The sequence below is a fragment of the Perna viridis genome, chromosome 9 (assembly GCF_037379345.1).
Source record: "Perna viridis isolate PV_CMFRI_1.1 ecotype Kerala chromosome 9, ASM3737934v1, whole genome shotgun sequence".
NCBI classification, from domain to species: Eukaryota; Metazoa; Mollusca; class Bivalvia; order Mytilida; family Mytilidae; genus Perna; species Perna viridis.
In genome coordinates, this window is record NC_142453.1 from 18,997,994 (window position 1) to 19,025,824 (window position 27,831).

Sequence of the window (27,831 nt, forward strand, 5' to 3'; positions counted from 1 at the left end):
GACCACTGTCTTTATGTTAGCCTCCCAAGCTGAAATTATTTTAGCCAAAACTACTCGTATATTTTTAAAAAGTAATGGCACAGACTTCAGAATTTGTAATTCTACTCCTCTTCTGAAGTCGAATACATTAACATTCATTTTTACGGCTATTGTTGATAATTTCCTCTAAATTACATGTTTATATACCCTTCCCTCTGTATGTTTATTCACTTGCTACTTGTATTATACATCACATGTATAATTAACTGTGCTCTTATCCATTGAAATTATTCAATTAGGTTTGATTTAACCGTTTCCTTTATGCTGCCTGTGTGCTACCTACATGTATTCAATCTGAAAGTTTTTAAACAGTTGCATTTGTTCTACAAATTACATTTGTAGCTACTACCCAAAGTGAATTTCTTTCAACTGTTGCATTGACGCTAGCTAATCAAACCCACGAGGGGGGGGGGGGGGGTAACTTCAAACCGGTGTTCCTTTAAAATAAAAAGTAAAGTGCGTAACATTTAACAAATATGAGCAACCATACTACTACCAAAGGTATCAATAGTTCCAACATACACCATACATGTATAATTACTTAAATGCATTAATGTGTTTCATTAAATGTTTTATTTCCACAAAGATTTTAAGCATCTAGGGTTCAATTGTATTATTATATAGATAGCGGTGATATACCGAATGTTTCCTTTGTTAAAAAAATCGATAATTCACACTGTGTGCAAAAGTAATAAATTCTGCAATTTCACTATCGGACTTTCTCCCACCAAAATGTCATAACACGAATATCAATCCGCCTTTTACAAAATTTACAATTCATGTGGAAAATAGAAATGAATAATGAAGGAAATCTATATGATAAATAGAATAATTAATTGGTTATCTTGAATAACCAACATATGATCACTCGTGCCAAGAACGCATTTAGATTTAACTCGTGCGTGGAACAAAATCCCCGCACTCGTTAAGACTAGAAACCACTAATTCCACTTCCCATAGGCTTCTATGCTAATTTCACAATATTCAGTGACTTCTCTGGACTTTACCTTAACTTTAACATGCATAGGACTATATATCAGCATGATTCTACATATGTCAGCTCACAATCCTCAGAATGGCATGTGGGGTTAGCAGACTTGCAGTGCAGTACTGGTCACCGGAAGTGAAGTGTCTTTAAATAGCATGGGAAATCCCAGTGTTTTCACAAGATAGGGGTATATTTAGAAATCATTATGGAGATTAGGCTTCACATCACAAGAAGCAAAATGCACCTATAAAATGTACAGAAATGTTTTTCCTTTCAGAAACTGTTTAAATTTTTTAAATAAGATGAGAACTCTTTTCACAGCACTATGAGGAACAGGGGTAATTTCTGCGTAGGACTATTTTTGCGTACGTTCCAAATGCTCATTGGTTGAATTGGTGGTCTGTAACCATAAATCAAGGTGTTCTTCAGCACTCATGACCATATTTTGGTTATTCACTCTTTAATCCATTTAATTATCCTATTTGTATTTCTTATTTTATATCCAGTTCACAACAAATTTTATCTCACTCTTTCATTGTACCTGTATACAGGAATACACTCGTGTAAAGCAGACTATAAAGTTGTCGCTGTGTTGGATATTGGGACTTGTTTCTCTGGTTATGGGTACTCATTGAGAAGTGACCCGACTAAAAATCAACATATTACCAAAGTTCCGACTTGCCTTTTGATCATAAAGAATGAAAAAAAACCAAAACTGTACTTTGGATTCGCTGCTATTGACAGATATAGGGAGTTGGAAAAGAGCGGTAGACATTTAGATTGCTACTTCTTCCAGACATTCAAAACGGACTTGTCAGAAAGAGAGGTGATTTTATACAATGTGTTAGTACTATAAAATGTATAATCTAACAAACTGATACGTTGCAAAGCCGCAATTGGCAATTAGATCAGCAGAAGAAATTTGATAGTGATGAAAAGCATCCCAAACCTGATCATTCGAAGGTTTTATGGTTATAATAATCATTCCGTGGTCGAATGTTCAATTGAGGTTTTTTTATTTTTCTTATTTTTTTTTTAATTTCTTGAACTTGTTTGTATACATGTAAATGTCCTTATATTACTGGTATGTCTTTTATTGTTTAGGGAATCTTTTTGTAAATTTTGGGTGACTTTTCGTGATTCTATTTTAGTTCAAAGTATCTGTTTTTTTTTATTTCTTACAGACTATATCATTTGATATGATGATCAAAGACATTTCTGGTAAAGAAATGGAGGCGAAAGAAGTGTTTACTTTAACTTTAATTAAATTGAAAAACTGTCTATTATCGTTACTCAAGCAAGATGGAATAAATGTAGCACTCGATGAAATTAGATGGGTGGTTCCAGTGCCGACAACATGGAATGACGCGGCGAAACAGTTTATCCGGCGATTAGCCGTTATTGCTGTAGGTCTTGTAAACGTCTTGTGTTTGCATAAAAAAACTTTAAGTTTCGTAATGTGAGTCTTATCCACAAAACATTTTCGGTTATAAAGCTGCCACCGTCTCCAGTTGTAATCCACAAGGTTAACTTCTCTCGAAACGCTGAATGATGAAACTTCCACACACTCTTTATCACATTGTGCTACTGTGCTCCTCTATTTTGTTTTTTTTTTCATCTGAACATCTGACTTACTTTGGGGTTTATTGTATGGTTCTAGGGAGCGGAGCGGGAAATATTACATACCACGTGGTCTTTGCTTACAGTTTTTATAGTTTAACATAACTATACAAAATTTTGGATGTATATAGGAAACACCCTGTCTGTCTGTCGGTTCGTCCGTCTGTCTACATTCTCTTCGGGGGTATTCTCTTCATGAGCTTGTTCACAGTATTTCTAGTTTTATTTAGGTTGATATACCGGAAGACCAGCTTTTGCTGTCGGTAGAACCGGAAGCTGCGTCCATTTCGAGGCAATTTCAAGATATACAACTGGGAACTAAATACATGGTCGTCAGTCTTGGAGGTACACTTACATGTGCTTGTATCATATTCATATAAACCAATTATAAAATTGAAGTTCAGTTATGTGTAGTTGTATGTTCTTATGATATTTTTCAATTTGGCGCGCAAGAAAAAATCATACACTTGCGCAATTAACCATGAGAAAAAAAACACACAAAAATAGCACCTTTTTTGCGTTAATTTTGAATGATGAAAGAGATTTAATCATTTTAATGGATATTATACGGAATTCACAGCAAGCCCAGAAACGTTCAAATGAAGAAAAAACAGATGAAATACACTCAAACACTTCCAGTTGATTAGAAAGCTTGCTCTGACAACTGATATTCCAGATTAATTTTGCTAATAAAAGTAGTTAAATTATATGTCCTAAGCATTGGGTGCCCTTTTCTGAAGTTATTCACTCACTGCCTGATTTCAAATACACTGGTACGTGTATTATTAGGTTTGAACTTTTAGGATTACATGTCTTACATGTTAAAATATACATTGTATACAATGAATGGTAAATCGATTCAAATACAGTGACTGATATGATTGTTCTGGTTTTAGGGGGAACAACTGATGTTATTGTCCACGAGAAGACTTCAAACAACAGTGTAAAAGAATTAGTGCGTGCAAGGGGAGGCAACTTTGGTGGATGTTCTGTAAATCAAAAGTTTCTTGAACTATTAGAGAACATTGTTGGTGACAAAGTTATGACTGAGTTCCAGAAAAATTACCCGGTCGCTTATTTGAATCTACTTTTGGAATTTGAGAAAGCTAAAATGAATATAAGCAATGACGAAAATGGTACTGGAATAACGATACCTCGGGCTGAGCTTGAATCAAAATGCAAGGAGTACCTTGGAAGGAATCTTTTGTCTGCAGTACAGAGTTCGCGTTTTTCTCTAGACATTTCTCTTCAAGATAATACATTGATAATTAAAAACAGATTATTAAAGGGATTGTTCACTGATCCAATTAAAGAAACAATATCTACGATGAGAGAAATATTTAATGACCCGGAAACAGCAAAAGTTTCGAACATTGTTCTGGTGGGTGGTTCTGCATCGAGTCCTATCGTTCAGGAAGCTATTCGTTCGGAGTTTAACGATAAAACACTGATAGTATCCGAAGAGCCATCTTTATCTGCAATAAATGGATCTTTCGCGTATGGTCATGACCCGGCAATAGTTCAGTCTCGAGTTATGAAATATTCCTATGGTGTCGGTATTAGCGATGACTTTGATCCCTCAAAACATGATAAATTGCATTGTCTTGTCAGGAGAGATGGTTCTAAATTAGCTATTCATATTTTCGACGTAATTGTTAGAAAAAACCAAATGGTGGAGGCCGGAACTGTCGTGGAGAGTGAATATTTGACCATAGAGCGGAACCAAAAATCAATGGAGTTTGAACTGTATATCTCAATCAACGAAAACCCATCTTATATAGATGAGATCGGGTCTCGATCTCTTGGTTCAGTAGTTTTACAATTTCCTGATATTATTCAAGGGGAAAGAAATGTTAAAGTTTCCTTTGTGATTAGAAATACAGAAATCGAACTAAGAGCTGAAGACAAAATATCAGGACAGAAAATATCAGTAGTATTCGATTTAGTATTATGTTAGTAATGAACATGTATACTGTGCACATTGTGCTTCTACTGGACGCGGTCTAACATGACTGCCGCCAAATTCATGTCGACACCGTGAGATAGCGAAATCCACGGCATTGCGAAACTATGCTAAGTCGATCGAAGTAACTTCGTCTTGTGAAATCTCGACAAGTTGCTACTAACAACTGAAGTGCACATACCTTATAGTAATGTAGTTTTGTATGAGTGCTGTATGTCGAGGATTTAGTATACACGTATATAAAATAGCAGAATTATGCTTTCGGAAGTCATTAGATCTATGCCTATATGTCAATAGCGTTTATAGATAATAAAAAAGAGCTTGTGCTGTAAGTATTTATAATACAAGTCGACCACAGTATAAATGGTGTTCCCAGAAGTTTTCGGGGGTTCGAGCACACATTTTGTTAGAATAAATGTTAATTTCGTACATATAGCCTTGAATTACAATTTTTCTGGAACACCACCCATTTCAATATTTCTGGACTGACCCCTTAGTACATGTACATGAACGTAGACAGTTTTGATTCAGTTGACCTGTCTCAATGCTTCATTGATATGCTCACACAATCATCATATGCTTTTGCCCTTTTTTTCTGTCAATTAAAACGTAAATGAGTTGGCAGGTCTCATGGTTGGTTATTGTTAAAATAACTTTAAAAGTTACATGAATATGTATGTTTGTATATTGTCTTATCTATGTAATTCCCTCATATCATAATTGGTTGTGTGTAGATGAGTAGGGCACATATATCACTTAGTCTACATGTTTTTTGTCACATGGGTACATTTACTTTTATACTTTTAAAACCAAACTTTAAACTCGTTCGATTTATCACAGGAAGAAGTATTTTGTTGACGTAAATAGTGGCCTAAATTTTAAGGAGAGTCATTTTTCTGAGAACCTTGGAAAAAGGGAGTAATCTGTTTTAGGTCTTTTTGTAAACGCCTTGTCATTGTAAATGCAGAGCACATGATTTATTGTGCCAGTTATATCGGTCTGTTTTTAGCTCACCAAGCCAAATACCATATGACATATTGCCATCACTTGCCGTACAACGTCGGCGTTCGTCATCGTCGTCTGTTGTGTTAACAATTTTTCAAAAATCTTCTCCTCTGAAACTACTTGACCAAATAAAAAATAGCATACAGGGGTTAGACAGACGCATTTCGCATTATATCTCCACAACCGTTAGGTTTAGCAAAATTATGACACAAAGATAAAGGTATTCAGCATGATGAAATCAATCAGTGGTCAATTTTGTTTAAATCTGTTAACCCATATTGGAGTTATTGCCCTTATTCGACATTTTCCACTATATTTAATATTATATCTTTCAAAAATCTTCTCCGAACTACCAGCTCATTTAGAATCAAACTAAGTATGAATGCTCCTTTGGGTGTTCTGCAAGGAACTAATGTGGGTATTTCTGATCTGTCGACAAACTTGGCGACCGTTACTAAAAATATTGGTCAGACAGACGTTTTTTGCGTATATTTCCAAAACCGTCAGGTTTTGCAAAATTCTGACATAAGGTAAAAGTGTTCGATATAGAGATCTACATTTGTATGCGTTCAGGTTTTCGTTTCAATCTGTTACATGTAAGCTATATTGGAGTTATTGCCCTTTTTCGACGTTTTTTCCTATTTTTAATGTTATTCCATTCAAAAATCTTCTCCGAAAATACCAGACCATTTAGAATGAAACTTGGTGTGAATGTTCTTTAGTGTGTTTTACATAGAACTGATGTGGGGATTTCTGATCTGTTGAAAAACATGACTGCCGTTACTAAAAATAGAATAAAGGGTTCAGACAGAAGTTTTTAGAATATATCTCCAAAACTGGTAGTTTTAGCCAAATTGTATCAATACCCGAAATAATTTTTGTTACAAGGCTTACAAAAGTCTGCATTGGGTCAAAGTTGTCGAATGACTCCTTGATAAAGAAATTGCCCTTGAAAGGTGAAAAATGTTTTTTTTTTAGTTTTCAGCCAATAGCTTGGAAACTATGGTAGATAGAAACTTTCAATTGCTGAAATGATTTTTATGAAAAAGCCTTCAAAAGTGTGTGTGGAGATGTAAGTTGTAGATGGAGAGAAACTTTTAATTGTTGATATGATCCTTATAATAAATCCTATCAAGGTCTCCTTCGAGTCAAAATTGAAGTCTCCTTCGAGTCAAATTGTTAGACAAATCCCTATTATCGCCCTTGAAAGGCAAAAATTTAACCTGGTGAGCGTTTCGGGCTCCTGGGGGCCTCTTGTTTTAGTTGTACATTTTTTTGGTTCTTTGATTATATCAGTAAATTTTGCGTTTGATATCGTGATGCTCTTGGCAGAAGTACGGTATTAGAAACTTGAATGGTCTGACCAGCTGAGGGAGTGCTTCAACGAGAAAAGAACGCTTACCTAACCGTTGTACCTGCTTCATGCTCCACTAGTTTGTTACAGCCCGGTTTGTGCAAAACTGCATTTTTTCTGTCGGGCTTGTACATGTATATTATTTCTGTGGATCTTTGTTTTGATGACTTCATTTGTTCCTTGAATTCCATATTGTTGATATCGGTGTTGGCATGGTTACACTTGCTTTTACTTTGAATATTTCCCTTGACACCGGTCTCTGGAGCATTTATACACCCTCGCTACTAATTCAGTACCAATTTCATTCGCAGACCTAATGACCGATTCCTGATTTATTACGTAACTGTATCACTCTCAGCAATAACAGGATGTAAAAATTTTCACAAGGCATGAGCAGTACTCATTAAAAATCCCAGAAGTTGTATTATTTTGTAAAAAAGAGGCTGTGTGGCAGAGATGTAGATGCTTTGAAGTAGTGAGTACATCTCTGTTTCCTGACAATAACACAAGGCAGTAAATGATCTAGTAACACATTGAGTATTCAAAAATTAAGAATTAAACATTAAAATGTCACAGTCTCTTTAAAAACATTAATTAAACAATAATAAAGCATTTGTTAAACATGTTAATAAAACAACAACATATATAGACCGCACTCTTGCATGTACATGACTTATATAAGATGTAAAAAAAATATGTACTTTAAAAAATATATGCTACACCCCATCCCCGCCCCGCGCAACTAATTTGAAAAGCTATGACGTTTGCTCAAGCCTTATGGATATGAAAGTAAAACGTAAAGCAACGTTTCATAAACAACTCCGGCGAAATAATTAAAATATGAGTTAAGCGAAAGTCGAAGAAGATATTAGATGTAAATCTTCTTCTGGTTTGAATCAACAGAACCGAATCGTGTTTGAAATTTTCAGTCATACATGTATACATGTATACATGGAAAATAAATTATGTATATTAATTCATCAAAGGTTTTTTTTTTTTTTACCTTATTTTGGATATAAAAGGTTATTCATTTACGATGCGCACCAGGTTCTTATAAAGTAGGTATCAAAGATTACTGAATAAGCCTTGCCATTGTTTGTTTCCTGAAGTAAAACTAATGTTCTTGAAATAAGAATGCCCACTTCTATGACAAAATGAATCTGATGAACTCTTAGTACATAAAAACTACACAATCTATTCGGAAACTTAAGTGTCAGACTCTAAGAATCAGGCAGTGGGCAAAACATGATATGAACAAAATCACAATTTAACTATTTGCACCATCAGAATCAAGGAAAAAGACAAGATACCCCGTATCACTTTGGTAAATTGAGCTATATATTTCACTGAAATGCACTGAAAATGAATATTTCAAAGGCACATAACTCTGTCAGAAACCTCATTTTTTTCTAACTTTCTGAGCAAATCCAGTGATACAGTGAGAAATCAAATAATGGCCATTTCGAATAGAGAAAGCATCCTTGAATGAACTGATATTGAAAGATCGGTGGGATTTTGCCATGCATTTTTTTGGTTCTTCCAATTTTGCCTGATCCTTATAAAAAAAACTTACACCTAATTATATTGTCTGATTATCGTCCTCACAAATGGACCTTCGTAATGAATGTGTAGAAAGAGTTGTAGCCATGCGCACTTGAGCTAACCATGGCTTTTCCTTAAAGGAATTGGCAATTGTCAACGATTTGATAGCTCTGTCTCTAGAACTGGCACCTCTGTGTTTTGTAACTTGCTCAAGGAAAGGCGTTACATAGTCGTCTTCACGGAGTCCGTTCCAATAAAAGAAAGGACGCGACATATTTTCTTGGCTAATTAGCGGAAGTGGTACTGCACCTTCGGAAGCTTTTGCTTGTGATATCAATGCGGCAGACGTTAGTCGCTTCCGTTTCCGGGACTTGCGCTCTTGTACAGTTGCGCTAGATTTTTCTGTGTGTGCTGGAGATCGAGGAGGATCGGTCATAAAAGTCTTCGATTTATCAAGTTTTCCACCTAATGATAATTTTGTGACGGATTTCTGTGGTGTTTGAAAAAAGTTTCTCTGTGTTTTAGTAGATTGTTTATTTTCCTTAGCATCAGCAGGATTTTCCGCAAAAACATTATCATCGCTTGTTTGTACGTTTTCTTTGCGTTTTACAATAACAGGCAGTTTTAAGATGGTTCCTTTGGTTTCTATTGGTTTGTCTTCCGTCTTCGGATTTTCAGACGAATCTTTTTTAGAAGGTTCTTCTAATGTTTGCTCCGTGTTCGAATCTTTGTTCGAGAGAAGCTGCTTTGGTCGAAACGCTGGTTTTGCCGGGGTTCTAATCGGTCGATCGTTATTTTCTTCGATGACTGGGGCTTCAAGCACACCTTTGAGCTTCCCCAATAGTCCAGTTTTCACTGGTTTTTCCGTGTCGTCTTCCGATATTGATATGCTGACGCTTGTACGACGAGTTCTTTGACGAGTTATTCCAACTGTAGACGACTCGTTTGTGATGCTTTGTGTATCGGATGTTTTCTGTTTTCCTCCTAATAGTTTTCCTAGTACCCCACCGCCTGTCTTTTTGGGAGATTCACGGTCTTTTTCCTCGATGTTTGACATGATTCCGGACAAAAACCTAGTTCCCATGTCCGTTCGATCTAACACATTTCCCCATTTTGTGTTTTTCTGAAGTTTAATATTTTTGTAGCTTGTTACTGCAGTCATTTGCTTAAAATAGTTCTCTGGATCCTCTTTGTCGATTCCATGGACTTGGTTAAATACAGCAGTTGATTGCCTTCTGCTAGCACTTTCCTTATTGTCAGATTTTTGCTTTCCCGTCATTGGACTTTCGTTAACGCCATTTACGACCGGTGCACCGTAACTAACAAGAGGTCCACTTGAATATGATTTTTTCTTCATAGAAGATCTTGTTGAACCGAATTTAGCGAAGCACCTTCCCTTTGCGATATGGGCCCATTCCTTGACTCTGCTAAGCGTCTGAACAGTTAACGCTCCAAACTTCCCAACAGACACTTTTGACCACTGCTTAGTCAGAAGAAACGATGCACATGGCTTGACCTTTTGACGCAAAGCGATGTTTAATGCAGTGAGGTCATATCCATTTTTAGCCATACATGAAGTGATATCGTGATTGACAATCAGTCTAAGGACTCCCAACTGGCCACTTTCTGTCGCCACGTGAACGGGAGCTTTCTTTGTGTCGATGTGAGGCTCCATTCTAACCCACTGTCTGAGCGGATGTTCACCAATCCACTCGTCCGGCCTCACGCCGTGTTTTATAACACTCCTTGCGAGATCAACGTTTCCGTGATGCGCAGCAATATATAAGGCGACTTTCATCTGAAACCTGGACATAACTTCATCCGAAGGAATCTGAGCCATAACTTGAGGTGTGAACCCCATAATGCAGAGATTGATAAATTCGTTCCATCCATCCCAGTTTTCCAGTCGAATTGTGTTTCCAGCTTCCACTCCATAATCAAATAACTGGTGCCCATCAAACAACTCCTTCGTACCAAATACCAACCGGAAGACGGATACAGGAAGTCCTGATTTCTTTGAACAGATAGTGCGCAGATCTTCGATTTTTAACAGTGGCACATTCAAATCTTTATCAATAATTTCAACGGTTTCGCTATTATACGTACAATATATGTATAGAACGGGCTTTACTTCCTCCTTAATGATAACCCGGATTGTTGATCCGGCCGCAATACCTAGATCCGTGAAACACCAAGCTTCATCTAAGTCAGCGCCTCCATAGTGGAGCACTAGTATGTTTCTATCTTTCTTGCTCATATCATCAATGTGAATGTTAAACTTTGCTTGAAACAGTTTTTTAACGTTACCAACGGTCGCCCCTATAGGGACATCTAGGGAACAGCGTTCCCCTTCGTATAATCCAAAAACTAACATGGTTGTTTTTCGAATTTTGGCTTTTCTTCTCATAATCCCTGATGCAAATACACAATATGAAATACAAATAATTAATCCGAAAATTGAAGAGGTGAATGTATTTCCTTTGCAAGAAATATCCACTAGAATTCTTCAAAACGGAATTCAATAATCACAAAGTTCCTTGACTTCCAGACCAGGTTATGGTCAAGACGCCACAATACTACGAACGGTACCTGAAATAGAAATAAAAACAATTAGTGCTGACATTATCATTTCCTTGGGATTAATATCCATTAATATCAGACAAGCGAAGACATACTATGGATTTTTCATAGCGTATTCTTTTAGAAAAATGGCTTCAGGCTAATATTTGCAAATATTTGCCTAAATTTAGGGTTAAACTTTGTTCAGACCCCGGATCCACCACTGTTTTAAATTTGAAATATTCAACTGTCCTTTAAAAAAAAACTGGCACGAACAAATTGTTGAGACGACATGACAAATGACAAAAAGGAGATACTACCTGAATGGTTTTATAAGACATATTTCTTTAATATCTTGCCAATCAAATCACTCAATCTGCATCTTACATGTAACTTACAGTATTTCAACATCGTTGGTTTGCAGTATGAAGTGCATAAGGATTATTTCTAAAATACCCTTACATTATTTGCATTTCAGCGATAAAATAGTCCACATTTTCTTGTTACATGTATCATATAATTTTATTATTTGCTGAAACATTGAAGTTCTACTGAAGTTTAGTGTAAAATGTTCTTAAACATGGTTAGCTAATTCATTTCTTACCTCGAGTCGGATTTGTATTCAAAACAGAATGTTTACAACCCTGGTCTTTGCGTGCTACGAAGGATGTATATTACTTCTTAGCGTAAAATTTGAATTGTGCCGAAAACATTCAAGGATACTTTAATCTGTATTTTACCTTTAGAAACGGGAAACTCGTTCGTGGAGACGTTGAGAGGGATTATATTACTGGATTAATCTGGAGATTATCATTTTCCAACAGAATGGGTTAAACAAGGGTTAATAATTAGTCAAAAGAACTAATTTCTTAGTGGTCACTTAAGCGTAATTTCATTACGTTACTTTATTTGTGTAATGCTTCGGTAAATTAAGGGGTTTGTTATTATTGACGTGCTAATAATCTTTTAATAGTGACTTTTTATGTCAAAAGTTGTGTCATTGCAAAAAAAAAAAAAAAAAATCGTGAGATTCTTTTTTTGTGTGTGTATTAAATATAAATTTGATTTCACTATCGATACCGTATGTACATGGAGGCGTGATAAAAAGAATTGTTTTTTTAAATGCAGTTTGACTGTATTTATGTATTTCAATTTTGTTTTAACAAATTGAGATAACTTAATTTTTTTTTAACTTTTCAACAGCATTCTACCTTGTAGAAAGCACCACAGTAAGGTTCAAAACATTGGTAATATCTTAACCTCTCTATAACTTCTTTAAAATTAAGTTTGACGATGATTCACCCATAAAAAAAGAGAAAATACCTTACCTACTTTTGTGCACAAGTGTTTTCCTCGTACGTAATATTTTTAAGCACTTACAATAGCTCGTATTTCTTCACTTTAGATTTGAGTGTCGAACCATAAATTAGACTTTTAATGATATTATCCATTATAAAAATATATTGTTTGAAAATTGCTCGAGTTCAAATGCTTAAAAAACAAACATAAAGAAACTCCTTATATCAACATAAATAATCGTATACGTGGGTTAATTTAAAGGTAGATTTTTTATTGTGGGTAAATTTAAAAGTTACTGTCTTAATACGCAACGTTATGCCAGGATATGAGTTGAGAATTTTTCTTCCGCTTCGAGAATTTTTAAAAGTTTCATTTCAAAAGACCTCATCATTTAGTAATTGATGTACTGATGACGGTGAATAGTTATGTAAAGCTGTATTCGGATTTATTATGACAAGTACTTAACGTTTTATTTCTGTCAAAAATTCGTGTTAACACTTTGTTCCATCAAATTGACTACCGACTACGGGTAAAACGCGCAATGACATGCATTTCTTTCTGACAATGGTGGCGGAAACAAGAGCTGTGAATAGTTGCTTTAGCACGTATGAAAAAAAAAAACAAAAACAAAAAAAAAAAAAAAACATAAAAATCCACCACTGCATACAATGGGGTAGCGAAATAGCCCACGCATCTATGTGTATCCACAAATTCATTGCAAAAAAAAGATTTTTTGAACGTAATTTGCTAAATAAAAAAATGAATTACGATAAAATAGAAGTCCGGATAGTTACGTGGAAATTCCTTGACTTCAGATAAGGCAAAAGGGTGTATTAAACAAACCCGTGTACAGATCTAATCAGGGAAAGAATACAACGGCTTAAACCATTGATTCTGCGGTGTCTTTTACTGGAATACGGGTCACATCAAAATTACCGAACTCTAATCCGATCCATTATCAAGACAAGTCCAAATTTAATCTGTCAATAAGGGTAACAACAAAATTACCGAACTCTAATCCGATCCATCATCAAGTCAAGTCCAAATTTAATCTGACAAAATAGATATTACACGAAGTACATAGTACCGCAATGGTCCTCGAAGACATGACCCAATGGAGCCCCTTGATGCCACGCCCTTTTTTCCTGGGCAACAAATATAGTAATCTTCTGTTTGCGTTATCACTCTTCGTCTTCGATTAAAGTAATTTAAAATACATTTTTTATAATCAAACAATGTTTTCTATTCATAAGATTTTCTGGTGCATGTATATACATTAGGGATAGTTGCAAGTAGACGCTCCATTGGGTCCAATATTTACAACCTAAGGGGCCTTGGTGCATAGACTGGCTGTTGTGGAATTTACAATTATGGATATAAAGGAGTCTGTGTCTCTCTTTGATTTCTCTACAGCAGAGCAAGAGGTGGAAAAATTACCATCACTATTTCCGTTAACCGTACATGTATCTTTAAGTAAATTGGTACATGTAACACTAACGCGTACATGTCCATGTATGAAAATATACAGAATTATCGAATTTTTCTTTTCTTCTCCGTTGCCAAAAAATTATAAATAGCAACACATTTGTTCCTTTATGGACTGAGCTATTTTTAAAATACAACAGAAGGTGACATTGAATAATATGTTACTGTTTTTCTAAATAATTAAAAGCGTGTGTGCATTGAGTATTTTGGGTATTCTATCCAAGCATTCGATGAGTTTCAGCCAAAATTATTAAAGAAATCAAACAACCCGAACCCATACAGCTGAAAATAGAATCTATCCTTTGTCAAATCTATGACGTTTGTCCGGTTTGAATCTAAAAAGAAGTCTTTATTTACTCAAGTGATTTATTCCAATATTCATTATAATTTCTACAACATAAAGACCGACTGCTAGTCTGTAAATCAACATTTCTTTTCTTAAATGTACTAGAAAGAACTAAGGTTGCCTGACAGGCTTCTGGCATACGGTTGGAGTTTGGACAGATTTCTAACCTCTTACGTTGTACAAATGGAAAAGTAAGCATTAACCTGCCACGGTTCGACATGTCGGGGTTCATAACAAGGTATACCCGCTAAAACTGATTTTGATTTGCCCTCAGTTGTAAAAAGATACAAGTACATTACGTGTAGCGGTAAAAAGTGTTCATAAAAAAAGTATAAGGGGGCACCCATTTGCATGATTTTCATGGGGATTTCAAATTTGAAATAAAAAGGAGAAGGATGTTCCGTTAAAAAAATCCAGCCGGGACAGGCTTGAGTTAAAAAAAGAAAAGTCGGGTAAGAAATTGTACTGAAAAAAATCCACGACATAAAATTTGATCCTAGTCCCCCCAACGAAATCAAAAGGTTGTTCCATAGTAAATAAAAGGTAAACAAAGCACCAAATACATTCACTGTATAAACTAATCAACTACTGTTTCCTTTTTGCCTAAATTTACTTATAAATGTAGCCAAAAATTTCTAACATTCATGTTTTGGAATCGTTAAAATGTATACCACTTAAATATACCGTTTTAAAAATCTTTTAAACTAGAAAATAATTAGGCAGTCATATCTTAAACGATCTACCTGCAACATTGATTGCCTAACCAACGTAATTTGGCTATCTGTAAAATCTATCATGCGTGGTTCAATATTGATCATTTTTTAAATTGTTACAGCAATTTTGTTAAAATCAGATAATATTCAATGTGTACATTGATAGTTAGGTCTTTAATACAAGTAGTTTGGCATGCAGTCTGCTTTAAAGACGTGCATGTATGTAGATTCAGCGTAAAGGTCATATTTTTAAACTGCAAAATTAATTAAACTGCAAATCATACACCAGGTGCTTAAACATTTAAATAGGAAAAACACACATGTAATGAGTACTTAAACAAGTGCAGTACTGACAATTTCAGTTTCTTACACGTCCACAAATGACATGTACATGTGCGTACATGTTAGGAGGCGCAGATCCAAGGACGGACGTACAGGGCGTCCCCCTTAAAATTGTGAAAAGACGGTTTTTTGCATGAAGTCTTAATTTTTCACAATTCTACCTCACTTTTTTGCCTCACTTCGCTGGGCATTTAATTCTAGATAAGCCCCCTAATCCGAACCCTACATCCGCTCCTGGCCAGTGCATTTATCAAACATTCTAAAACTACACTTTTTTACAAACGCGGATACGGGAATTTAAAAACGGCTGTTACATGTATGAAAAGGCTGCTTGTAGTAACGGATTTTACTTTCCAATTGACATGATAATCATAAGCCATTTCGATGTATTGTGAATTGTGCTATTTTTCATTACATGCATACATTGTATGATTTTTCGTTATGCATGTTGGGCCAACTCTTTCCTAGACTAATGAAAGTATGATAAGTTACATGATAAGTGAACGGCTATACCCTGTCGTCTGCACAATTCTGTAAAACAACTTATTTCCGCGACTACTTTCTTTCGAGTTTTGCTGTCGTTGGCTAATTCATACCCTGTCGTCTGCACAATGCTGTAAATCAACTTAATTTCGTGATAACTTTCTTTCGAGTTTAGCTGTCGTTGGCTAATTTCGCGAAGATTTATTTTCGCGTTTTTATTTTACTAAAATAATTACTTGAACATATAAAGATAGCGTCTAAGTATGTTTTTTCCGGACTATTTATTTTCGCGATAATTCTACCTCAGCAAAAGTCGCGAAAATAAATCGCTCGCGAAAATTTGTTGGTTTACAGTAATTTAGACAACCTCATGTAAAACACTTCTTAAAAAGTTGATAGAATTAACTTTCGAGGTAAAGTACACACATGTAACAATGACTTGTCTCCATACATGTACATGTATTTGAATTCGGGTTTTGCATTTTCCCACATCTAAATGTAGACATGTACAAGACTTGGCGTCAGTACACTTTGTCTTAAGGTTCTTAGAACTGTTTTAAGACAAATGCCACCTGTGCGTCTGTAGTTGAGACTCTTTTAGGCCTTCTAAAATCTTGTAATGACACTAAGCTTAAAAGCTTTACAAGTCTCAATTGCATTTAATTAAAATTCTATTGAGGATAAGATTTAAACTTAATCCGTGGTGACTGACTTCTCGCATTTATATCACCGTATATTGACTTGGAACAGGAACAAATAGCAAAAGTTAGGTTATGTTTTAGATCTTGTAATTTGTAATTTTACATGTACATGTAGAAAATTTACATTGATGAAGTGAGAATTTCAATCTTGTACTTTACGTGCAGTGATTACAAATAGCAATTATTTAATGATATCTTATTTTCGGTGACAGATACTTCACAGTTACAGGATGAGTTCATAAAGACCAAAATTACGTTATGAAGGTCACTTTGATGAGGTTGAAATGTCTTGACATGCATTGAAACCTGTCTAAACTGAACCATGAATAATCCAAATACATTTTACATAGATGAACCAGACATTTTTTATCAGTTTTAATTAAACCAAACACTTGTCTAAACTGAACCAAATTTACAGTACAAAATGGTTCGGTTTAGACAGGTTCTACTGTACATCCAATAACTTTCAGTCTATACAAGTGGTGTTAGACGCTTTAAACGACGTGTGCAAGACATACATATAACCATACTCCGACTCTCATTATTCTTCCCGTGAACCTACCAGTCATTTTTAAATTGTAAAGTGTTTATAAAGACGCATGATATGTTTAAATCGATCGGGATCGATCAATACAAATGCCTAATACTTTTAAGCTAATTTTTCGAATTCTCTTCTTTGGGTTTACTCTTTACGGAGACAGTATGTACCCTATGTTTAGACAGGTTCACATATCAGTTATCGTTCTTTTTCTATGCAATAGAATTGCACTCGTTATAAACTGGAACCAGTACTGGATTTTTAGGGGCGAAGCGTGCGTAGACACAACCCCACCCGCTTGAATAGGAGAAAATTCTTCTGCCAGAAATATTCTTGCCTCGCTACACTCGGCCGTTAATTTTATCTATGCCCGCTAACATAAAATGTTCGATTCATCCATTAGAAAAATATCACAGCACATACCAGAAGGCACTTGTTTATAAATCAAATATCTCCTTTGAACAGTAGAAATGCAGAGGAAGCTTAGTTTCTTCATACGTAGATGTCGACTAAAATACAGGTTTGAAATTTGAAATTGTCGTTTTTTTCGCCCCCTTATTTTCTTGACAAAACGGTCTTTTGTCAATAAAAATAATTGTTTCTATGAATACTAGTAAATCAATCTTTGTTAATATAGACTGAAATATATTGTAAACAAGTTTTCTATTTTTTCCCTCATAAATTATCTTTAATACATATGTTCTAAAATTTTCAATTTACTTACTAGAAATATAAGTTTAGTCCGTATCTATGTTAATCTCTGTTTGGATGTTAAAGTAGTATCTACTGTTTAAGTCTTAAGTTGCCAAACACCACAACTTTTTGTTTGGATAAAAGCTTTTAAACCGAAAACCCTAAAGTGACTTATGACATTTTAGAACATAAAGTGGACATTAAAATGAGAACTTTAACACTTATATGTAGTTACTACTCCGAGGATCCCTGCTTATCATTAATATTTTATCGATTTCAATTGATTCGTCAATTAAATTACCAATATAAAAGCATAAAAAAGAACATTTACAGGGATACCTCGAAGAGCCTATATATTCAATAAAGGTAAACCATGAGAGTCGGAGTGGCTGTCGTGAATTTAATGAGGCCATCAGGAATAGGAAAGTGTTTATAAAAATTTACTTGTTTTATTTTTGTGTCTGTGTTGCTAGTGGGGGAGTGGGAGGGGAATGGGGGATACATTTTACAATAAGCTACAAATTTCAGGACTAATGTACATGTATTATGTTATTGAAAAAGTGACCATGATGGTCATGACCAAACTTACTTCGTATCGTGTTGTAAAGCAATTGGTATGTCTTGGCTAAGTAATCATTCAGTACACGTGTACATGTATCATCCGAATACCAAAAAAAATGACGGAATAACAGACTGACGAACATGAATATCACTTTAACCAATGACTTATCGAGCGGTAGTATGGACAAAGACCATCTTTGTACGCAATTAGAATTGAATAAAAATCTTATTCAATGTATATTGCAGTAGCTGGTACAGGGGTTTGAGAGGTGGTACCCTTCTTTTAAGAAAATCGCTAATTTCGTTCCGCAAAATTTATAGGCAAAATGAGCAAATAACAGCGTGGAACATCATTTATTTTCGGGCTCCCTTTCAACCTTTTGGACTTTGTACTGCAGGAGTTAAATTTGATTTGTATCAATTCCGTGGATATGTATCTTTTATATAATAACAATTTAAAGAACAAAAGTTGATTTAATTTGAAAGTAAAATTCCTTTTCAGAGGGTTTTTATAATCTCGGTCCTGCCTTCCATTAAGTGGTTCAAGTTTCTGGTGTTACATGTAGCAGCATATTACATACATGTATATAAAAGATCCAGCACTCACACCCGTTTAGGATCGAAAAGGGCAGTTACTGTAGATTATATGGCAAAAAAACTTAAAACAACAGCAGCGTCCCATTTTTTGGCCAGCCAGCACTCTATCCCTTTTAAGAATTTTTTAAACTTCCAAGAAACATCCCGGCAACTTTTAGAGGAAACTTTACATCTCACATCCCCAAGACTTAAAGCATCGTTCTTGACTATTTTTCTAATTCAAAATCGGATAAATAAAAGCCATGGGGTAATAGTATAGAAAACAATTGAAAGTATTGTATGTTTAGTCCGTACGGATTGAAATGAGAAGAACTTGCTGAGAGGTTGACAAACATGCCATAGTCTATGCCAATCGATGAACTCCGACAATTTATCGACGGACGCAGCTTTCATTATATTACGCACAATACAGAGAGGTTTGACCTTAAGGTTTATGTTCTTGCTGAACTTGTCCATTGTGCTTACTTTGTTGTATTTCCAAACTTCTTTTATTGCAGTTATTGGTCAGTAAATCGATAAAAACTCTTTTCAAATTCTTTAGTAGAAATATCTCCAGACTGCATGCACTTTTTGTGTGTTTCAGTATCGATATCAACCTCATTGATTATTGTAGCTTTCTAGTTTTTGATGGTATATTTTGAAAAGTTAAAAACTCATAAAGGTATTGGGCATCTCATCATTTGTATTTAGAGACCAAGGCAGTTCCTATGATATGGATGACACGCAGTACATTTCGTCCCAGTGAAATTTTTGTAATGTTTGTACCATGTGTATGTTAAATAGCATAAAGACTGATTAATATCAACAAAATGGCTCAGAAAATGATTTTAAAGTATCCGAATTTTGCAAATAATAAAGAGTTATCTCCCTTTTTCAATGGATTTCAATGCTTTCTTTGTAATGCATTTATAATTAATAACCGTTGCAGTTAATCCAACAAGGAAGCATTTGTGATATGAAAAGTGTGAAGAAAATTGTTCATGTACCAACCACTGCCTTGTTTTTCGTGGGCACCCTCTACAATGTATTAAAACGTCAACGTCATTTCGCTAAATGTATTTGTTTGCTATTTATAGTCTTAAACCGACAGAGTGAAACATTAGTTCAAGCAACAGAAGTCTATTAAGGTAGATCAAACCTTTTTAACAGAGCAGAACATTTTTTTCTCTCAGTCTTTGCCCCTGGATTGCATTCTTTTGATTACCGCTATAACCTTGGTTCCCTTGATTACTCTTGCAAAATCATACAGAAATATGCATTTTCAACTAACAAAATTGTATTTGAAAAGATGTAAAAAAGTGTCTTTAGATCATTCAAAAAGTGATTTTGGCATAAACCTATATATTGTAAAATTACAAACATTTAATTTTATAAACCGTCTTGCAAAGGGGAGATAATTGGGGGGAAATTGTTCTATAGAAATGAAATGGGAATATTTTATTATTATTATTATTTTTTTTTTTGTATTTGCAAGACGAAAAAGTTCGGTCACCCCCCATTTTCTTTTCGAAATATGAATTAATTTAATGTCATATTTGCGTTCTCTATTATATCTACATGTACCAGTTTTTAACGAGTAAGCCAAACACTGAAAATTCTCTAAAGAATCTGTATAAAATGTTGTAAAAATCGCCTATATGTAGGCTCAAGTATCTCGAAATTAAGTTCGATGGTCTATATTTTTTATCTTAAAATTTCACATTTAAAATTGATCATGGTCATTTTTGAGAAAAATTAAGAAAATCTCTCTAAAAGTACAAGTACGATCTACCTTACGTTAAACCCTTAACATTTTCCTATACATGTGACATCACTTGTGGTCTGAAGGGTCATTACATGGCAATGATTAAGTTATGTTTAGTCGTTAAATTCTGTATTTGGCGTGTAATTGATTTACTTGGAGTTAATTGCCCTTTCCCGCGATCTAATGACCGGAAGACGTCTGCTTTAAATTCTTAATTGATATTAGTGTTATCAGCAACCGATAAGGACGACATGGGAAACCTTTTTTCAACTAATAGGTAACCTGTTCGAATTGTAGAAAAAAATACATATAAACTGTTTAGTCAGTAGCATTAATTCCTTATTTAGTAACCTCAAACCTCATGGTATAAGTAATTATAAAACGAGTATTTAGTGAGGCGTGTCAATGACTGTGCATTTTTTAAAATTAGGAAACGCTAGCATAATAACCCTATAGAGTGGCCATAGGCAGAACAAAGTAGGGGCATAGGCATGATCATTTACCGATAGAAAATATCGTAAAGGATGATCGCTGTTCATGTTCATTCATTATTGTCAGATTTTCTGACTCCTCTGGTTTTATCCATTTTACTGCACATGTATTTTTTTCTTGGCGATACCCATGCAATTTTTCTACACACAATTTCATTAATCACACCTTAAGATGTTATTTGAGAAGTTTTCACTAAATTCTTGTCATTTCCTTTGGGTTTTTATAGATAAAATCTACCATGGCAAATCATATGGCAAATCCAGAGAAATCCTTTTCCCGCCATAATTTCAAATGCCGCGGCCTATATCTCAAAACCGAGCACGCTGATCCATCATGTATTTCTATTCACATTGTTCTAGCATGACCGATCTTAAAAGTTTGTAAACAGAGCAGCGAACATCCTTCTCATTAAAATCGTATAGAACCAAGGGTAAGCTCATGTGTCCACTTTGTTAATTTCGTTTTTGACTCAAAGGTGCATGTCGACAAATATAGCATATGACTTGTTGTTTTGATCTTTGTCTTGGGGTTTAAACCAGCGGATCCGATTGGTGGTTTTTACAGTCTTGACTCTCCTTACGGATCTCGCACGACCGCTTCTTACGGGAATTGCGTTAGTATATGTCTGTTCGTAGTTGGAGGTAGCGAAGCCCAACCTTCAGGATACCGATCGAAGAATTCAGTCCGAGTATGTCCTACTAGCGGATGGGCTGCTCTGTTGACGCTCTGGCCTTCTCCCATACTCCACGTGGGTCAAATAGCGTTTCCCCACTCTAACTATTTGGGTGTACGTCAACGTGAAGTGTGTTCAAACCAGCATGTTTTTGAATACTTATACAACGTATTTCCTGTGGCCTTGATCTTTGACTCGATCAGTATTCTCTAAGTTGTCTTTGAATACTAATGTTAATTTTAACCTGTGACCTTGAAAGGTAAATGAGCTCAAGATTTCTTTATACTAAGCTTGTGCAAATTAATCTAAAACATACGAACGATGGGCAGGACTGCACAACTGTAACTTTTCACTGTTTATTTGCCGCTTTGTTGGGGAAGAGAAGAATTAACTTTAATAATAGACGGGTATAGGAAACCGTTACACCGTTATATTCCTTCGCTATTTTGTTGGTGATTAAAAGAGAAAGAAGTAGACTGGTGGTTGAAGACCGGTACACCGTAATATCCCGTATCCCTTCGCTACTTTGTTAGGGGAAGAGAAGAATTTACTTGAATGGTAGACGGGTATAGGAGACCGTTACACCGTTATATTCCCTCGCTATTTTGTTGGGGATTAAAAGAAAAAGTAGACTGGTTGAAGATCGGTACACCGTAATATCCCGTATCCCTTCGCTACTTTGTTAGGGGAAGAGAAGAATTAATTGGTATAGGAGACCGTTTCACCGTTATATTCCCTCGCTACTTTGTTGGGGAAAAACAAAGTAGCCTGGTGGAGTCCGTTACACCGTTATATCCTGTATCCCATCGCTACATTGGTAGGGAAGAGAAGAATTAACGTGAATGGTAGACGAGTAGGAGACTGTAACACCATATATTCAATCGTTACTTTTTAGGGAAAAGAAGGAAATATAAGTAGACTGGTAGGAGACCGTTACACCGTAATATCCTGTATCACTTTGCTGGGGAAGAAGAAAAAAATGGTAGACGACGGATGACCGTTATGCCTTAATATTCCGTCGTTATTCCGGAAGAGAAGAAACTAATGATAGTCGGGTGGGTGACCATTATAATGTAATATCCCTTCGCTTCTTTGTTGGGGAATAGAATCTTTTGTATGGAAAACAAATGTAAAAATAGACAATATAAAGAATTAGTGAGATACACTTTCAAAAGTTACAGTAGATATGACTTTGAGGTATACTGGCCTATGAATTGGTTGCTGACAAAGCCCAACTTTTGTTTACCCATTAACTTTGTGATTCCTATTTTCCGCTCAGAAGAATGTACACATGAATGGCCGATACATTCATGGTTAAACCCACATTTTAACATTTAAAGTAATTAGAAGACTGGTTACAGTATTGAATACTGGAGATCAAAAATGTTATGTATAATATAAAATGTACTTACTGCTTAAAATGTCGTAGTTAAATTCCGTTGAGGAGTGATGGAAAATACAAGCATACAGTTACAGTATTCGTTTTCAACAGCCATTAACAATTATTCGCAATTAAATATGTATGACTTAATTTCATGACAACTAATTGGTAAATATTTTTAACTTTAAAATTTAAATCTCCGTCTCATATTTGAATATCTTTCATTTTTGAATGTATAAAATGAAGTTAAAATGTCACATTTATAAGGCAGTATTTAAATCATCGGTCACCAGAAATCGATACCCCTTTCCGTGGCAATTGATCCTGTTGATTTTTTTATTTGCAATGTAATTATATATCAAATACTAATTAATACAAGATTTGGGTAAATCAAAAGACTTTAAAATTAAATTCTGGGAGATTGCATTTCACGATAGTGTCAAGTCAATGGAAATAAAACACCATTAGATCATAGACAACACAATTGAAGTCTGCTGAAAAAAAAATCGTTAAAAATAAGTTACAGTTCTCATCTTTACATAAATGTATTAAATCCAGAAAAATTAGGTCTGTAGTTTTTCTAGCTGATTAATGGGCCCATGATAGTGTTTGGCAATTTCTACAACCAGTTATCTTGTCATTCAGATTACTTTGTATAAAAGCATGCATATAAAAACGTTATTGTTATGGCAGTTGCAAGTTCAAACCGGAAGTGCTGTTTAGAGGTACAAATATTAATGTAGACGTCATTGATCACGGGTGCTTGTGACAAGGATTTAGTTCCCCTTTAGTCTTCCCCCTTTTTCTATTCTAAAAATTTGACTCTACACATACATGTAGCAGACAACTTCGTTTAATATTTTGTATCAGAGTTACATTTGTATTTCTGTTCATTCCTATATACTCACTGACACTGACTTGCTCAGTTCTGTGAAATGCAGAGAAATGGTTTTCCATCAGAAACCACAGCTGCAATCTGGTAGTAGTAAAAATGTTTCTTCTATGTTGCATATAAGTTTGTGTCAGTGAAAAGTGAAGAATTATCTGTAATTCTGGATCTATGCATGCATTTAGGACTGGCGAACGATCAGAGTTGTGGATCAAGGGGGAGGATGCAGGGGTTTGAAACTCCCTTTTTATTGAAAATTTGTCATTTCCATGTGTAAAACTGACAAAAATGGAAAATAATGTCCTAGCATCTCTTTTTTCCGAGGAACACCGGCTGGCATCCCTCCTTTTCAAATTGTCTGGATCCGCACCTTGATTAAGAACTGGTGAACAAATGGATGCATATCCCCTTAAATTCATTGAATCGACAAAAGCATGATATTACAGTTTGAGTCAGGTTAATTAGTTCTTCAAAGAGCTTTCGTACAAAGTCATGTACATGCAATGCTTTACGCATTTATCATGCACATGCACTCTTGACGTTTGAAGTGTGCGTGAACATGTACAATGTATATTACGAAGTGGGACGGACCCTTTTTTGTTCCTTCTCCGCCGAAAGGATGTTTCATTCAGTTTACTGTTTATTACCGTTTATTAAATAAATAAGCTTTTTTCGATTATATTACGATCGAATTCAGTGATTCCGTGTTTTTTTTTTTTTTTATTCGTTTGCAATTAATATAGGATTCTTTTCAACGAGGTTTTCAATGCTAAGGAATTAGCTAAATATTCAAAATCATCTTTTAAATTAAATTGTATAGCTCTAGACTTAATCTTCGTGCTTAAATCAACTTTTAAGTTTACCCTACCTTTCAGTTTCAATTTTATATACATACTGTGGCATGTACTTGTAGTTTCTTTACCATACACGTGCAGTTTTCTATAGACAAGACTACAGTTTATAATATAAATGTTTTAACCAAATATTTACCAATCACATCAAACCAAAATTATATGATAGATTCCAACTAATTGTCACAAAACAAATATTACACCAAACATTTAAAAATGTCATGAATAAGATTATACATCTCCTCAGTTCAAATTTGAAATTCGCAAACAATTAGATTGAGAGGTTCCATATTTCAACTTATATGTTAAGTAAAGCTCAATCTGAGAGTCATGCAGGCAGTAATTCGTCCCCTATTTGCTTATTAACCCTAAGTAGTCTGAGTGTATTTAAAAGACCCTTTATTTATAATCACTACAATGCGTGTTTCCTTTGGAACGCTGTATTTTTAATTTGGATAATATTTGATTGGTTACACTGAAAACAGAATAAATATTTTGACGGGGAAATCTGACCTTTATCATATTGCAGAACTAACTAAAATCTAGCTTTTAATATCTGTTTAACTTACCTTTCACTGCCACTGTATTTTAGGCATTTTGAGGAAATTTCCATTCAAAATAATTATGTGTAAAAGATATTATGCATGATTTATCAGCCGTCAGTTTAATCATGATTCTTAGATTGATCAGTTATATTACTTAAATATTGATTGATTGAAAATTAAATCGAGGTTAAAGATCGATATTGAAGTGGAATCCACAGTTCACCAAAGTCTCGTTAACTACAGTTATATTTTAAAAACCCATTTTCAAGTGTTTGAAGTTCCAATACTTTAGAAAATGTAATTTATGTGTTTTATAAACTTATGAAGGAATAAGACTTATCCCGTTTAAAATTTCGAACTTTCAATAGCAGCTTGAATATGTAGTATTTTTCTTGATAATTACAAATACATGTATGCACGTTGCAGTTCCGTCATCCTCTAGATCTCAAGTCCGGGTTTTAAGGCCACCTTCGCTCCCTCGCGAAGGTAGACCCAAAACCTTGACTTGGAAGGATGCAGTCCCGTGTGAACAGGAAAAATTAGTTAGCACGACTCGGGTGCATCGAAATAATAGTATTATTTTGTACCTAATATGAATATAGTAGAACCAGTTAGAAGACCAAAATAACCCAAGATATCAAAATTATAAGACGAAAATTTATATTCAAGAAAACATGTAACAAGTATTCAATTGATTATCTACTGGCCTTTGCAAAAATGAATAAACAAATAAACAAGACAAAATGATATATATTTGTGAAAGGTCTAAGAATGTCTTGAAATTGTTACAATGTACCAATTGATAATGATCTTCCCCCAAAATTGATTAAATTATGACTTGCTTTGCATGCTGGGTATAAAACTTCGATTGGTATGCAATTGCGATTGAATGAAAGACTTCATCAAAACTTTGCATTTAAATAAAATTAATTGAATCTATTTAGAAACCCCGAAATGAAAATCAAAATAATATCGTCATTTACAATTTATTATTGGGCCTAACTCAATGTAACTATAGACTTTATCGAGGCTACCTTCATAGCACATGCAACAGGGGTATTGGTGTGCGTGTCCGTTTTCGAGGAATTCGACATCTACGCAACTATAAATCAAAGCGTAATGAGCGAACCGATCAAATATCTTCATGCTCAAATTGTTGGAGACAATGAAATTATATATGATGTAGATTTACAGAAGTTCAGTAACTAATGAAGATGAATTAACGATATAAGGTGAGTTAAATTTCGCACTGGGAATATGTTACTTGTTTCAATGGAGCGACCTTCTATACCCTAAACCGAAAATTATTTTCCCGCATTCTAATCCGGTGATTAAGAATGCACGTTACTTTTTAACCACCGGAAGATGATTAAATTTCTGCGAGAGTTTTGCCACCATTTTACATTTTCGAGTTTCTACAGATTTCATGGGAGAAACAGATTCTTTTGCAATGCTCTCATGGATCACAAGATTTCTCCACTCGAGATAGTTAAAAATAAAATTTAAATATCGCACGTGGAGAAATCTTTTAATCCCCTCGGGACTAAATGAGAATCTACATAGACATTGTAATTTGTCATTAACGTAAAATACAAATAGTACCAGAATATATATTAGTTACATGTTTGGGGACAACATTGTTTTTTTTTTTTTTTATTTTAAATTGTCAAATCCTGTCTCGTTTTGTTATTTCATTGAAATGATGTTTTTTGTACTTTTAATTGACAGTGTCGCTCGTACATGTACATGTGTCAGCTAAAAGCAGACGACATATTGATGTTAAATTGTGCATTAAATGGTGGTTTCTCGTGATAGAATCAGAAGAACATTAGGGTACAGTCTAAATTCGTTAAAAGTTATATTTTCAATTTACTTGTAATAATTCTTGTTCGGCGTTTTTGTTTCTGAATAAACATATACATAGTCCAAAGTTTATATTTGAAAAAAGTTGAATCGATGTCCATTAATAAATACAAAAACCATGCACGCGTATATTCCAAAGACAGAATTAATTTAGCATACTTACAAGTCTATTAGACGAGACCGACGCCGTTGTCTTGGTAACCATTTTCTATTTATGAAAAAATCCATGATTGAAGTAAAAAAATCAAATCCCTTCAATATTATCTCATCACATTGTGCTTCTTCAAACCTAAGTTTAATAAATGACTTTAAAGTTTAATACGAATAGTTAGAACAAAACAACAGTTGCTATACGAACGCCAATGACCTTCGATACATCTCAGTATTGTTTAGCTTTTGTTTTAACCAATGGTCATGTCAACCGTGAAGTCAAGAGGAGGAGATTTAAATTATCATATATGGAAACATATAATATATCTTATAAGATACAGGCCCGTGTAGACATCAGGTCGACTAAGTTCTGTTTTTTTTCGTTAATTTGTGACATTCGGAGTGACAAAACCGC

General features: G+C 34.7%; 3 protein-coding genes across 7 annotated transcripts in view; 2 read left to right on the top strand and 1 right to left on the bottom strand.

Annotated features, from left to right (window-relative positions):
- LOC148607199 (heat shock 70 kDa protein 12A-like) overlaps nt 1–4,942 on the top strand; it is a 29,309-nt gene extending 24,367 nt beyond the window's left edge. For 3 of the 4 annotated variants that reach the window (XM_088546029.1, XM_088546030.1, XM_088546032.1), the window contains exons 5-8: nt 1,579–1,853; nt 2,212–2,433; nt 2,878–2,992; nt 3,544–4,868. In XM_088546029.1, the coding sequence (XP_088402155.1) occupies nt 1,579–1,853; nt 2,212–2,433; nt 2,878–2,992; nt 3,544–4,604 (1,673 nt within the window). In that variant the 3' untranslated portion in view covers nt 4,605–4,868. Of the gene's footprint in view, nt 1–1,578; nt 1,854–2,211; nt 2,434–2,877; nt 2,993–3,543 lie in introns of all 4 variants that reach the window. The other variant, XM_088546031.1, reaches the window with a different exon arrangement.
- LOC148607200 (uncharacterized) overlaps nt 4,806–27,831 on the top strand; it is a 38,261-nt gene continuing 15,235 nt past the window's right edge. The window contains exon 1 of the mRNA XM_088546025.1: nt 4,806–4,938. The gene's annotated coding sequence lies outside the window, so the exon portion shown is untranslated. The remainder of the gene's footprint in view (nt 4,939–27,831) is intronic.
- LOC148607201 (uncharacterized) lies at nt 7,503–27,610 on the bottom strand. 2 transcript variants are annotated; one of them, XM_088546027.1, is made up of 2 exons: nt 27,430–27,610; nt 7,503–11,100 (listed from the first exon to the last, which is right to left on the bottom strand). In XM_088546027.1, exon 2 carries the CDS (start codon nt 10,916–10,918, stop codon nt 8,549–8,551), a length of 2,370 nt encoding a protein of 789 aa, XP_088402153.1. In that variant the 5' UTR covers nt 10,919–11,100; nt 27,430–27,610; the 3' UTR covers nt 7,503–8,548. The 2 variants fall into 2 exon arrangements, with proteins under 2 accessions (XP_088402153.1, XP_088402154.1); XM_088546028.1 differs by lacking the exon at nt 27,430–27,610 and adding an exon at nt 23,150–23,312.

What these genes read in the sequence shown, in the direction of transcription:
- LOC148607201 (XM_088546027.1), bottom strand. Translation starts at nt 10,918, where the DNA reads ATGAGAAGAAAAGCCAAAATTCGAAAAACAACCATGTTAGTTTTTGGA.